Source organism: Melanerpes formicivorus, unplaced genomic scaffold (genome assembly GCF_026170545.1).
Source record: "Melanerpes formicivorus ecotype bairdi unplaced genomic scaffold, bMelFor1.0.p_v2 SCAF_14, whole genome shotgun sequence".
In the NCBI taxonomy this organism is placed as follows: domain Eukaryota; kingdom Metazoa; phylum Chordata; class Aves; order Piciformes; family Picidae; genus Melanerpes; species Melanerpes formicivorus.
The window spans coordinates 18431497-18444819 of NW_027142366.1; the positions used below are offsets into that span (position 1 = coordinate 18431497).

Here is a 13323-nt window from a genome sequence, read left to right on the forward strand (position 1 = left end):
TGCTCTGGGAGGGCTTTGCCAGCCCAAACAACTCCCTGCTTCTTTCCTTTATTGCTTCCAAATTCCTTTCTCAAGGTCTTCACCTCTCTCTTCTCCTCCTGCCCTGCCAAGTGTGAGCAGCAGCAGCAGCAGCTGGGGAGCACTCAGCAGCTAAGCAGCTCCCCCAGGCCACATCAGGCTCTGCAGGGGAGGAAGCAGCCACACAGTTTGTTCCCTCTGACTCACAGGCAAAGTACTAAATGATGCTCAATTATTTTGGGGCCTGACTTCCCTCACCACCCCAGCTCCACAGAAAGGCACAGCAGTGACTGCTGAGGACTCAAGGGACGTTGGAGGGCTGCAGGCTGCTCAGAGAATGCACAGCACCACCACACAGCACTGCTGGGGAACAAATCCTGCTCTGGGCATCATCTCAGAGAGCCATGGAATGGCTTGGGTTGGACCTTAAAGATCACTGAGTTCAAACCCCTGCCATGGGCAGGGACACCTCCCACCAGCACAGGCTGCTCAGGGCCTCATCCAGCCTGGTCCTGATGTGGCTCAGTTGGTAGTGCACAAGACCCTTAATGGGAAGGTCATGAGTTCAAGCCTGCAGTGGGCAGTAGTGTCCTCCCTACTCTAGTCATGAGGTGTGTGGTGACAGGTTGGACTTGATGATCTTTGAGGTCTCTTCCAACCTTAGTGATGCTGATTACAGCTAGCTGATTACCTCCAGGCAGGAGGCAGCCACAGCCTCCCTGGGCAGCCTGGGCCAGAGTCTCCCCAGCCTCACTGAAAAGGATTCCTTTCTCCTCTCCACTCTCAGTCTCCTCTCTCCCAGCTCAAAGCCATTGGCCCTGGGCCTGGCACTCCCAGCCCTTGGCCCAAGTCCCTCCCCAGCTCTCCTGGAGCCCCTTCAGGTACTGGGAGGCTGCTCTGAGGTCTGCCTGGAGCCTTCTCTTCCGCAGGCTGAACAGCTCCAACTCTCTTTCTAACCTCTAACCTAAACCTCCTGAGCTGCCCAGCTGCAGGACAATTTGGGCCTTTCATGTAGAGGCCAAGGGGCTGATCTGCTGCATCTCACTCTAAGGGTGAGGTGCAGCTGCTGGTGTGGGACAGGGACACTTTGACATTGTGGGTCAGGGCTCCTGCCTTGGCTCACTGCTTCTTCACTGCTCCCAGCCTGGGTGGTTGGGTGCCTCAGGCTCCCCACTTGCCAAAAGCAGCCTGAGGATTTTTGCCAGCCCTGGAGAAGCTCTAGGAAGAGGCAGATCAGTCTGGGCACTCAGGCTGGAAAGTGTCCAGAGAAGGGCCAGGAGAATGCTCAGAAGGCTGCCCTGAGGTCTGCCTGGAGCCTTCTCATCTCCAGGCTGCACAGCCCCAACTCTCCCAGCCTGTCTGCAGCCCTCTAAGGAATGCTTCTTCCAAGTCCTTCTCTGTGTGGTTGCTGTACCCATCCTTCCCCCAACCTCCTCAGCCCTCTCAACCACCCCTGATGCCAGCTTCAAATCCAGGGTGCTGGCATCTCCCCCTCCCCACTGCCACTGGGTGTGCAGCCCAGGCAGTGCTCAGTGAATCACCCTTCACTGGAGGCCTCCCTGAGTTAGTCACTGAGCTCCTGCTTACAGCCTCCCACCTTGGAGAGCGATGCACAGCCTGTTCCTCAGCTGACTTGTCAGCAGGTGAGATCCAAAGTGGCAGAGGGAAGAGCTGAGTGCAGGGGAGGGAGGCAGGGGGGGTGGCCAGGCTGGGTCCCCATGGCAGAGCTGTCCTGGCTCCCCAGCTTCACCCAGGCACAAGTGCAGATGCCTTTTCTCTTCCAATTACAGCCCAGCCCAGTGGTTACAGAGCCCTGGTGTGGCAACCTTGTGCTAGAGCAGAGAATTGCACTTGAAATGCAGGGGGGAGGGAGGAGGGAGGAAGGCTCCACCTGTGTCCTTCTGTGCAGATGGCTGAAGGTGACAAATTCCTGGTCACAGCAGCAGCTGCCAGAACACCTCAGCTCAAGCAGAACTGAGGAGGAAAGCTGCTGGCTCCTGTGCTCAGTCTTTCCTGTGCTGATGCTCTCCCCAGCCTCACCCAGCAAGGGAATCACAGGGGTTGGAAGGGACCTCTGCAGATCATCCAGTCCAGGGCCCTGCTAAAGCAGGGCACCCAGGGCAGCTCACACAGGAGCACAGCCAGGGGGGGTTGGAAGCTTTCCACACCAGCAGACTCCACAACCTCTCTGGGCAGCCTGCTCCAGGCCTCCAGCAGCCTCACACCAAGCAACTTTCTCCTCCTGTTGAGGTGAAACCCCCTGGGTTCCAGCTCATGCTCCTTGTTCCTTGGCCTATTACTGGGCACCACCACGAAGAGCCTGGCCCCTTCTTCTGGGCCCCCACCCCTCAGCTAATTAGAGATGCTGCTAAGCTCCCTCTCAGCCTTCTCTTCCCCAGCCTAAACAGCGCCAGGGCTCTCAGCCTTTCTTTACAGGAGAGAGGTTCAAGTCCCTTCATCATCCTCAGGGGCCACGATTCTTGCCAACAGACCATTTTTAACGGGAGCTCACAACTAAACCATCCTGATGTCCCCAGCAGCTCCCCAGGGCGCTTCAGCGCAAGGGAAACACCGCGGCCAAGACCCCGCGGAGAGCGCTCTGCAGCGGCCGCTCCTCACCACCAGGTGGCGCCGCAGAGAGGCCTTGAGCGGAGCCGCTCAGGACCGCAGGGCCAGGCTCAGCCTGGCTGCAGCTCTGCGCTCCCTGCCTGGGGTCTCCAACGCCGCTGGGCTGCGTCCCCGGCGCTCACACACGGCCCCAAAGGACACCGCCCGCCTCTTCTCAAAGCTGACCGTCCCTGAACAGCAAACCCAGCCCCAGCCTGGCCTGGGCTGCTCCCCAGCAGGGTGGGCAGCAGGGGCAGGGAGGGGATTCTGCCCCTCTGCTGTGCCTGCTGAGACCTCCCTGCAGGGCTGGGGCAGCTCTGGAGCCCTCAGCACAGCACAGGCAGGGAGCTGCTGGAGCAGGGCCAGAGGAGGCCACAGCAGTGCTGGGAGGCTGGAAGCCCTCTGCTGGGAGGCCAGGCTGGGAGGGTTGGGCTTGTGCAGCCTGCAGAGGAGAAGGCTCCAGGGAGACCTTGCAGGGCTTCAAGAGGCCAGAAGAGAGCTGGGGACAGACTGCTGAGCAGGGCCTGTTGGGCCAGGCCAAGGGGGGATGGTTTGAAGTGCAAGAGGGAGCCTGAGAGTGGAGAGAAGGAGAAATGTTTGGTGCTGAGGGTGGGGAGAGCCTGTGCCAGGCTGCCCAGAGAGGTGGAGCTGCCCCATGGCTGGCAGCAGTGCAGGGCAGGTTGGTTGGGGCTGGGAGCAGCCTGCTGTGGCTGCAGCTGTCCCTGATCAGTGCTGGGAGGTTGGTTGGGTTCCAACCCAAACCAGTCCGTAACTGTATGAGACTACAAAAAGCCCAGAAAGACAAAGGGCAATGAGTGGAAGCTGAGGCACAGGAAGTGCCATGGAGACATGAGGAGTAAGTTTTTCACTGTGAGGCTGCTGGAGCCCTGGAGCAGGCTGCCCAGGGGGGTTGTGGAGTCTCCTTCTCTGGAGATATTCAAAACTCACCTGGAAATGTTCCTGTGTGATGTGCTCTAGGTGACCCTGCTCTGGCAGGGGGCTTGGACTGGATGAGCTCCAGAGGTCCATTCCAGCCCCTACCCTTCTGTGATTCTGTAACCAGAATGGCTGGATGAGGCTCTGGGCAGCCTGATCTAGTGTGGGGTGTCCCTGCCCATGGCAGGGGGGTTGGAACTAGATGATCCTTGTGGTCCCTTCCAACCCTGACTGATACTGTGATACTATGAACCAGAGCAGGCTGCTCAGGACCCCATCAAGTTTCACCCTGGATGTCTGATGAACCCATCCCAGTGTCTCTCCACCCTCACTGTGCAGAACTTCCTCCTGATGTCCAACCTACCTCTGCCCTGCTCCAGTTCCAAACCCCTCCCCTCGTCCTATCCCCACAGGCCCTTCTCAATAGTCCCTTCCCAGCCTTCCTGCAGGTCCCCTTTAGATATGGGAATGCAGCTCTGAGGTCTCCCTGGAGCCTTCTCTTCTCCAGGCTGAACAGCCCCAACTCTCCCAGCCTGTCCCCCTGCTCCAGCTCCCTGATCACCTTCACAGCCTCCTCTGGACTTGCTCCAGCAGGTCCAGGTGTTTCCTGTGTTGGGGGCTCCAGAGCTAGACACAGCACTGCAGGTGAGGTCTCCCCAGAGCAGAGCAGAGGGTTCCAGTCCCCTCAGCATCTTCATAGCCCTTTCCTCCACCCTCTCCAGCAAGCCCCTGCTCTTCTTGAGCTGGGGATCCCAGAACTGGCTCCAGTCTTTGGACACAGTGTGGCCTCACCAGGGCAGGGCAGAGAGGGTGGAGAAGCTCCCTCCAGCCGCTGGCCACACTCTGCCTGCTGCACCCCAGGATGCAGCCACCACAACCATTCTGTACCGAGTGCATTTCTCCCTGGGGCCGAGCAGGAACCCTGCCAGGAGTTAGATCTGCAGCCAAAGCACAGCAGCTGGCTGAGGCTGCAGCACCCACCTGCTCCTGCAGATCCAGGAGAGAAGGGAGAGCAGGAAGGTCAGCAGCATGCAGGCGGGCCCCGAGGCCTGCTTCAGCAGCTCCACCACGATGCTGGCCTCCACCCCCTCCGACTGCCAGTGGGTCAGCTTGATGGGGCCCTCATCATACCTGTCTGTCATGAACAGCACCTTGCTCTGTGCAACTGTGTCAAAGACGGCAGCCAGCTTGGAGGGGTGGGCTGCCCCCTGCCGGGCAGGGGCCGCCGGCCCCAGGGGGGGATGCAGGTGGCTCAGCATCACTTCCCGCTGCTCGTAGTACACCAGGATGATTTCTTCCTCCTGAGGCTGGCTGCAGCGCTTCTGAAGGGCAGAGCAGCTCCAGAATTTGCTGTCCCCCTCTCTGCTTATCTGGATCCACAGCTCGTGGGAGAACAACGTCCCCAGGTCTTCCAGGAACTGCCTGAGGCTCTCCTCCTTCTCCTGCTTGCTGTTGGTCCAGGAGCCCAGCACGCAAAGGCCGACCTGCGTCGCCCGCTGGACCTCGCTGAGGTACTTCCTCACCTGCACTGGGATGAAAGGGAAGTGGAGCACAGCCAGGACAACAGCAGAGCTCTGCTGGGAGATCCAGTGGCCCACCAAAATGCCACTGTCTGCTGAAGAGCAGCACGAGGGGAAGAAGACCTTCAGCACCATGGCAGCGAGCCAGGAGGAGCAGGGCACCTGCCGAGAGACACAGAGATGGAACCTGAGGATGGAGGTCAGATGCAAGGAGAGCCTGAGCTCAGCAAAGCCCCCAGCTAAGCCTAGAACACTAAGTCCAACCAGCTGCACAATGACCTTGGTGGTGGCCAAAGACAGAGACCCATCAGAGAAGCACCTAAACACCTCTGAGTGTTATTTAGAAGTAGCAGAAATGCTCCTGAGAGGATCCTGACAATCTGCAGCCTTTGAATCATGCAGTGGTTTGGGTTGGAAGGGAGCCCCAAAGGGCATCCAGTCCAACTCCCCCCCTGCACTCAGCAGGGACATCTTCCACTGGAGCAGGTTGCCCAGAGCCCTCTCCAGCCTCACCTTGAATACGTCCAGGGATGGAGCCTCAGCCACCTCCCTGGGCAGCCAGTCCCAGTGTTCCAGCAGCCTCATGGTAAAGAGGGATGCTGAGCCTGCAGTTTCTCAGCCCAGCCCTTCTCCCAGTCCTGGGGCAGTGTTTCAGGAGGGCAAAGCTGCAGGATCCCTCCAGCCTGAGCTCTTGGGTCTGACACTGGCTGTGTTTGAGCACTCTCTGGGGAAGGGAGCGCGCCGCAGCGCACTGTGACGCCTCTGAGCAGCATTTGCTCCCATTGCCAACCATCAAACAGTGCTCCATGCTGTGCAGCCAGAGCATCTCAGAGCCTCCTTTATCAGCCACCAACCCCCCAACTGTGTCCTGCTACAAACTCACTGCACATCCTTGGCCAGCTCCCTCCTCTCCTCTTGCCTCCTCCCCCTCGTGGCAAACAGAGACACGGCTTTTGGCAGAGGGCCTGCAGCGCTGAACTGATCCAAGTTCAGCTGGGAGCTTTAATTCACAGCATCACAGACTGGCCGGGCTTGGAAGCCTCTGAAGATCAGCCAGTCCAACCCCCCTGCCACGGCAGGGTCACCTAGGGGAGGTCACAGAGGAACACAGCCAGGCAGGTGTTGACTGACTCCAGAGAAGGAGACTCCACCACCTCCCTGGGCAGCCTGCTGCAGGGAGCAGGTGCTGGGCTGCAGGGCTCCAGCACCCTTCAGTTAAAGCAGCCCTTCCTCATGTTTGATGGAACCTCCTATGCTCCAGTTTGTGCCTGGTACCCCTTGTCCTGTCACTGGGCTCCACTGACAAAAGCCTGCTCCCCTCCTCCTGACACATCAGCATTGATGAGATCCCCTCTCAGGCTTCTCCTCTCCAGGCTAAACAGCCCCAGTGCTCTCAGCCCCCTCCCCATCAGAGATGTTCCAGCCTCTGAATCATCTTCATAGCCTGTCCCCTCTCCAGCAAGTCCCTGCCCTTCCTCAGCTGGGGAGCCCAGGCCTGGCTCCAGTCTATGGACACAGTGTGGCCTCACCAGGGCAGAGCAGAGAGGGTGGAGAAGCTCTCGACCTGCTGGCCACACTCTCCTGGCTGCACCCCAGGATGCAGCCAGCAGAACCATTCTGCACTGAGTGCATTTCTCCTAAACTGAAGGTTGGGCTCAGTGACCTTAAAGGTCTCTTCCCCCCCCACCAACTCCATGGCTGCAGAGCAGCTCCAGCCCCCTCAGCACCTTCCTGAGCTACAAGCCCCTGAAGGCAAGCAGCAGCTCTGCCTCAGCAGTGCTCTTTCTGGCCAAGGTTTCTCTGCGTGCCCAGCCCCCGGGGAGGCCGGGCAGGACGTGAGCGGCAGGAGCTGGGAGGCAGGTGGCAATGTCTCTTTAAATGAGGAGCAGGCTCCGAGCAGGGCTGGAACCGCAGCGAGCAGGGCGCCGGCGCGGAACAGGCGGCACCCGGCGCCCCTCGTCCTTCCCTGTCCTTCAGAGCTTCGGCAGGGCCCCGAGGCTGCCTCCTCTGCGAGGACCCAGTCAGTCGGAAAGAGGAGCAGGGAGCTGCCCTGCAACGCGCTGAGAGCTCCCCGGTGGCTCTGCTCCTCTGCTCTGCAAGGCAGGACAGTCGCTGGAGCGCATCTCGGCACCTGGCGGCTCACGGCGAGGAGGAGGAGGAGGAGGAGGAGGAGGAGGAGGAGCTGGGGATGCAGCCAGGGCGAGCAAGGGACCTCCTCCCAGCCCCACAGCCCTGCCACGGCCATGGGCAGGGGATGGCAGCTCACCCCCCAGCCCCACAGCCCTGCCATGGCCACAGACAGGAGATGGCAGCTCACCTCCCAGCCCCACAGCCCTGCCATGGCCACAGACAGGAGAGGGCAGCTCACCTCCCAGCCCCACAGCCCTGCCAATGCCACAGGCAGGGGATGGCAGCTCACCTCCCAGCCCCACAGCCCTGCCATGGCCACAGGCAGGGGATGGCAGCTCACCTCCCAGCCCCACAGCCCTACCACGGCCACGGGCAGGGGATGGCAGCTCACCTCCCAGCCCCACAGCCCTGCCAAGGCCACAGACAGGGGATGGCAGCTCACCTCCCAGCCCCACAGCCCTGCCAATGCCACCAGCAGGGGATGGCAGCTCACCTCCCAGCCCCACAGCCCTGCCAAGGCCACAGGCAGGGGATGGCAGCTCACCTCCCAGCCCCACAGCCCTGCCAAGGCCACAGGCAGGGGATGGCAGCTCACCTCCCAGCCCCACAGCCCTGCCATGGCCACAGGCAGGGGATGGCAGCTCACCCCCCAGCCCCACAGCCCTGCCATGGCCACAGGCAGGGGATGGCAGCTCACCTCCCAGCCCCACAGCCCTACCACGGCCACGGGCAGGGGATGGCAGCTCACCTCCCAGCCCCACAGTCCTGCCATGGCCACAGGCAGGGGATGGCAGCTCACTCCCCAGCCCCACAGCCCTGCCAATGCCACAGGCAGGGGATGGCAGCTCACCTCCCAGCCCCACAGCCCTGCCATGGCCACAGACAGGAGAGGGCAGCTCACCTCCCAGCCCCACAGCCCTGCCAATGCCACAGGCAGGGGATGGCAGCTCACCTCCCAGCCCCACAGCCCTGCCATGGCCACAGGCAGGGGATGGCAGCTCACCTCCCAGCCCCACAGCCCTACCACGGCCACGGGCAGGGGATGGCAGCTCACCTCCCAGCCCCACAGCCCTGCCAAGGCCACAGACAGGGGATGGCAGCTCACCTCCCAGCCCCACAGCCCTGCCAAGGCCACAGGCAGGGGATGGCAGCTCACCTCCCAGCCCCACAGCCCTGCCATGGCCACAGGCAGGGGATGGCAGCTCACCTCCCAGCCCCACAGCCCTGCCAATGCCACAGGCAGGGGATGGCAGCTCACTCCCCAGCCCCACAGCCCTGCCAAGGCCACAGGCAGGGGATGGCAGCTCACCTCCCAGCCCCACAGCCCTGCCATGGCCACAGACAGGAGAGGGCAGCTCACCTCCCAGCCCCACAGCCCTGCCAATGCCACAGGCAGGGGATGGCAGCTCACCTCCCAGCCCCACAGCCCTGCCATGGCCACAGGCAGGGGATGGCAGCTCACCTCCCAGCCCCACAGCCCTACCACGGCCACGGGCAGGGGATGGCAGCTCACCTCCCAGCCCCACAGCCCTGCCAAGGCCACAGACAGGGGATGGCAGCTCACCTCCCAGCCCCACAGCCCTGCCAATGCCACCAGCAGGGGATGGCAGCTCACCTCCCAGCCCCACAGCCCTGCCATGGCCACAGACAGGGGATGGCAGCTCACCCCCCAGCCCCACAGCCCTGCCAATGCCACAGGCAGGGGATGGCAGCTCACCTCCCAGCCCCACAGCCCTGCCATGGCCACGGGCAGGGGATGGCAGCTCACCTCCCAGCCCCACAGCCCTGCCAAGGCCACAGACAGGGGATGGCAGCTCACCTCCCAGCCCCACAGCCCTGCCATGGCCACAGACAGGGGATGGCAGCTCACCTCCCAGCCCCACAGCCCTGCCATGGCCACAGGCAGGAGAGGGCAGCTCATGGATGAGCTGGCAGCCCCTTGAGGCACTGAGGTCTCCCTCCAATGGGCACAGCATCCCAGTTGCTGTCTCTTGGTTTCCTGGGAATTTATTCTCCCTTTGACTACAAAACCACAAAGCAGACCCCAAGACTCCCCCCTCAGGCAGGCTGCTGAGGGTTTGCTCTCAGTGTGCTGCTGGAGGGCACTGAGCATCATCCTTTGCTACCCCATGGACCCTGCAGCCCACAGCAAGATGGGGAGGCCAGAGAGTGGCTCCTACCTCTCCCTCCTTGAGCAGAGGGTAACCTTGGAGACATGGAGCCTGGGAGGAAGCAGGACCTCAGAGAACCTCAAATAGTTTGTGTTTGCCCAAAGGCTTCCCAAGCCCCAGCAGAAGGGGAAGGGGAAAGGTGTGCCAAAGGAAGGGGAGAAAAATAGGAGCTGTGACAGCCTGAGGCTGTGAGGGAGCAGCACACCAGGTATGGGAGAGACCAGAGACATGGAGTACAGCTGAAAAATGGCACAGAACCACAGCACCCCAGCAGGGAGGGGCTGGAAGGGAGCTCTGGAGCTCACTCACCCAAGCCCTGCTCCAGCAGGGCACCCCCAGCACCCTGCCCAGCAGCACAGTGCCCAGGGGGGGTTGGAAGCTCTCCACACCAGCAGACTCCACAACCTCTCTGGGCAGCCTGCTCCAGGCCTCCAGCAGCCTCACCCCAAACAACTTTCTCCTCCTGCTCAGCTCCAACCTCCTGCCTGACACTTGCTGCCCCTTGCTGTCCCTTCTGCTGGCCCTGGGCAGCACTCAGCAGAGCCTGGCCCCAGCCTCTTGCCCCCCACAGCTCCTTTAGCTCTTGCTGAGCATTGCTCAGCTGCCCTCTGGGGCTGCTCTTCTGCAGGCTCTCAGCCCCAGGGCTCTCAGCCTTTGCTGCTCCCAGAGCTGCTCCAGGCCCCTCAGCAGCTCTGCAGCCTGCCCTGGGCTCTCTCCAGCAGTTCTCTGTCTCTCTTGAGCTGGGGAGCCCAGAGCTGGACTCAGGACTCCAGATTTCACTTTCATAAAGCTCACAGAATCATAGAATCAACCAGGTTGGAGAAGACCTCAGAGATCATCAAGTCCAACCTATTAATTCATTATTAATTCAATTAGTCATTAATTCAATGACTATTAGACTCACAGGGACTGAAAAACAAGAAGCCAAGTTGATTTTTCACTTCTAGTAGGGTTTTTTTTTGCCTTTGTTATGTTTTCTGGGAGACCATGAAGAGATCAGAAGACACAGATCCAACCTAAGAGGTTTCCCCCTGTGTATTAGAGATCTGAAGTGAAAATCAGGGCTGCCCAGAGAAGTTGTGGACAGGTGATCCCTGGAAGCGTTTAAGACCAGACTGGATGTGGCTTTGCTGTCTACAACTCCCTGAAGGGTGGTTGCAGCCAGGTGGGGGTTGGCCTCTTCTCTCAAGCAACCAGCAGCAGAACAAGAGGACACAGTCTCAAGCTGTGCCAGGGGAGGTTTAGGCTGGAGGGGAGGAGAAAGTTCTTCCCAGAGAGATCTGTTAGCCATTGGAATGTGCTGCCCAGGGAGGTGGTGGAGTCCCCATCCCTGGAGGTGTTCCAGAGGGGATTGGATGTGGCACTTGGAGCCATGGGTTAGTCATGAGGTCTGTGGTGCCAGGTTGGACTGGATGATCTTTGAGGTCTCTTCCAACCTTGGTGATTCTGTGATACTGTGACTTGAGCAACCTGGTCTGGTGCAAGATGTCCCTGGCCATGGCAGGGGCATGGCACTGTATGACCTTTTGGGTCCTTTCCAACTTGAACCATGCCAAAAGAAGAGCAATGAAGCTGGGGAAGGGTCTGGAGGAGAGGGCTGGGGAGGAGCAGCTGAGGGAGCTGGGGGTGTTGAGCCTGGAGAAGAGGAGGCTGAGGGAGACCTCCTTGCTCTCTGCAGCTCCCTGAGAGGAGGCTGCAGCCAGCTGGGGCTTGGGCTCTGCTCCCTAGGCTCAGGGGAGAGAAGGAGAGGCAATGGCCTGAAACTGTGCCAGGGGAGGCTTAGGTTGCAGAGGAGGCCAAATGTCTTTGGTGCCAGAGTGGTGAGGGCCTGGCAGAGGCTGCCCAGGAAGGTGGTGGAGTCCCCATGGCTGGAGGGGTTCCAGAGCCCTGTGGCCATGGCAGCTGGGGCCAGGGTTTGGAGCCCATGGTGAGGTTGGGTTGCTGGCTGGACTGGATGTGCTTGGAGGCCTTTTCCAGCCCAGACAGCTCCATGATTCTATGACTTCCCTGTGCACTGCCCAGGGAGGTGGTGGAGTGCCCATGGCTGCAGGGGTTGCAGAGCTGTGCCTAGCTGTGGTGCTGGGCTGGTCTCTTCTCCCAAGTGACAGGATGAGAAGGGATGTCCTCGGGGTGCACCGGGGTGGGTTTAGGTTGGACACTGGAAGAAACTTCTTCACTGGAAGAGTTCTCAAGCCCTGTCCCAGGCTGCCGGGGGGTTGGCTGCATCCCCACCCCTGGAGGTGTTTCCCAGAGGCAGAGCTGTGGTGCTGAGTGCCAGGGCTCAGCCCCAGCCCGGGCAGAGCTAGGGCACGGCTGGGCTCAATGGTCTCAGAGAGCCTTTCCAACCCCTGGCTCTTTCGGGGCTTCGGTGCTTTTCCCACGGGGTGTGCGGGCAGGGGCGGGCTGGGCGACACCAGCAGCGCACTGCCTGCCCCCAGCACCTGCCCCCAGCACCCCCGGGGCTCAACCACACCCCCACCCCCCCCCGCGGCACCCCGCGCTGCCGGCCCTGCCCAGCCCACCCCGGCCGGGCCTGCCCGCCGCAGCCCTCCCGGGGCCGGGCAGCCGCTGCGGGGCCGGGCAGGCCTGCACGCCCCGCTGCCCCTACCGCCGCCCCGGCCCGGCCCGCCGCCTACCGCCCGCTCCGCCGCCGCTGCTGCCGGGAGCCGCCGCTGCCGCCGGGCTGTGCACCGCGCCCGGCCCGGCCGGCACCGGGAACTGCGCTCCCGCGTTCCGCCCGCGCTGCGGGGCCGCCGCTGCCTCCCCCCCCTGCCACTGCCTCCCCCCCCCCGCGCCGCTGCCTTCCCGCCGCTGCCCCCCCCCCCACTGCCTCCCCCCCCCCCCACTGCCTGCCTCTCCCCCCCCCCCGCCGCTGCCTCCCCCCCCGCGCCGCTGCCTTCCCGCCGCTGCCCCCCCCCCCCACTGCCTCCCCCCCCACCGGCCGCTGCCTCCCCCCCCCGCCACTGCCTCCCCCCCTCCACCGGCCGCTGCCTCCCCCGCCCCCGCCGCTGCCTCCCCCCCACCGGCCGCTGCCTTCCCGCCGCTGCCTCCCCCCCCCCCCCCACTGCCTCCCCCCCCCCCCCCACTGCCTCCCCCTCCACCGGCCGCTGCCTCCCCACCCCCCGCTGCCTCCCCCCCCCCCGCCGCTCTCCCCTTGCTCTCGAACCCCGCGGGAGATAGAGACCACCCCGAGCCGCCGCCGCGGGCTCTGTCCCGGCTTACCGGCCGCGCTGCTCCCCGCGGGCTCGACCCAACGCTGCCCTTGCGCGGGGCCCGGAGGGGCGGCGGTGTCCTGCAGGGCAGGGTGATAAGGAGCCACGGCTCGCCCAGCCCTCAGACATGCCCGAGCAAAGCCAGGAGCTCGTTCTCATCAGGGACCCCCTTGTCCCCCATCCCCAAAAGCCAGGAGCTTGCCTTCCTCATGAATCCCCTTGTCCCCATCCCAAATAGCCAGGGGCTCTCCTTCCTCATGGACCCCCTCGTCCCCATCCCCAAAAGCCAGGAGCTCACCTTCCTCAGAGACCCCCTTGTCCCCCATCCCCAAATAGCCAGGAGCTCACCTTCCTCATGAGTCCCCTTGTCCCCATCCCCAAATAGCCAGGAGCTCACCTTCCTCATGAACCCCTTTGTCCCCATCTCCAAAAGCCAGGAGCTTGCCTTCCTCAGGGACCCCCATGTCCCCATCCCCAAAAGCCAGGAGCTCACCTTCCTCATGAGTCCCCTTGTCCCCCATCCCCAAAAGCCAGGAGCTCACCTTCCTCAGGGACCCCCTTGTCCCCCATCCCCAAAAGCCAGGAGCTCACCTTCCTCATGAACCCCCTTGTCCCCTATCCCCAAAAGCCAGGAGCTCACCTTCCTCCTGAATCCCCTTGTCCCCCATCCCCAAATGCCAGGAGCTCACCTTCCTCATGAGTCCCCTTGTCCCCATCCCCAAAAGCCAG

General features: G+C 62.4%; 1 protein-coding gene across 3 annotated transcripts in view; it reads right to left on the minus strand.

Annotated features, from left to right (window-relative positions):
• Positions 1-12052, minus strand: part of PIGQ (phosphatidylinositol glycan anchor biosynthesis class Q) — a 62487-nt gene extending 50435 nt beyond the window's left edge. The window contains exons 1-2 of one of the 3 annotated variants that reach the window (XM_068147259.1): positions 12019-12052; positions 4543-5243 (exon numbers count right to left, since the gene is read on the minus strand). In XM_068147259.1, coding sequence (XP_068003360.1) covers positions 4543-5216 — 674 coding nt within the window. In that variant the 5' untranslated portion in view covers positions 5217-5243; positions 12019-12052. Of the gene's footprint in view, positions 1-4542; positions 5244-5964; positions 6093-12018 lie in introns of those variants that run through there. The other 2 variants (XM_068147261.1, XM_068147260.1) reach the window with 2 other exon arrangements.
• Between the last annotated feature and the right edge of the window lie 1271 nt (positions 12053-13323).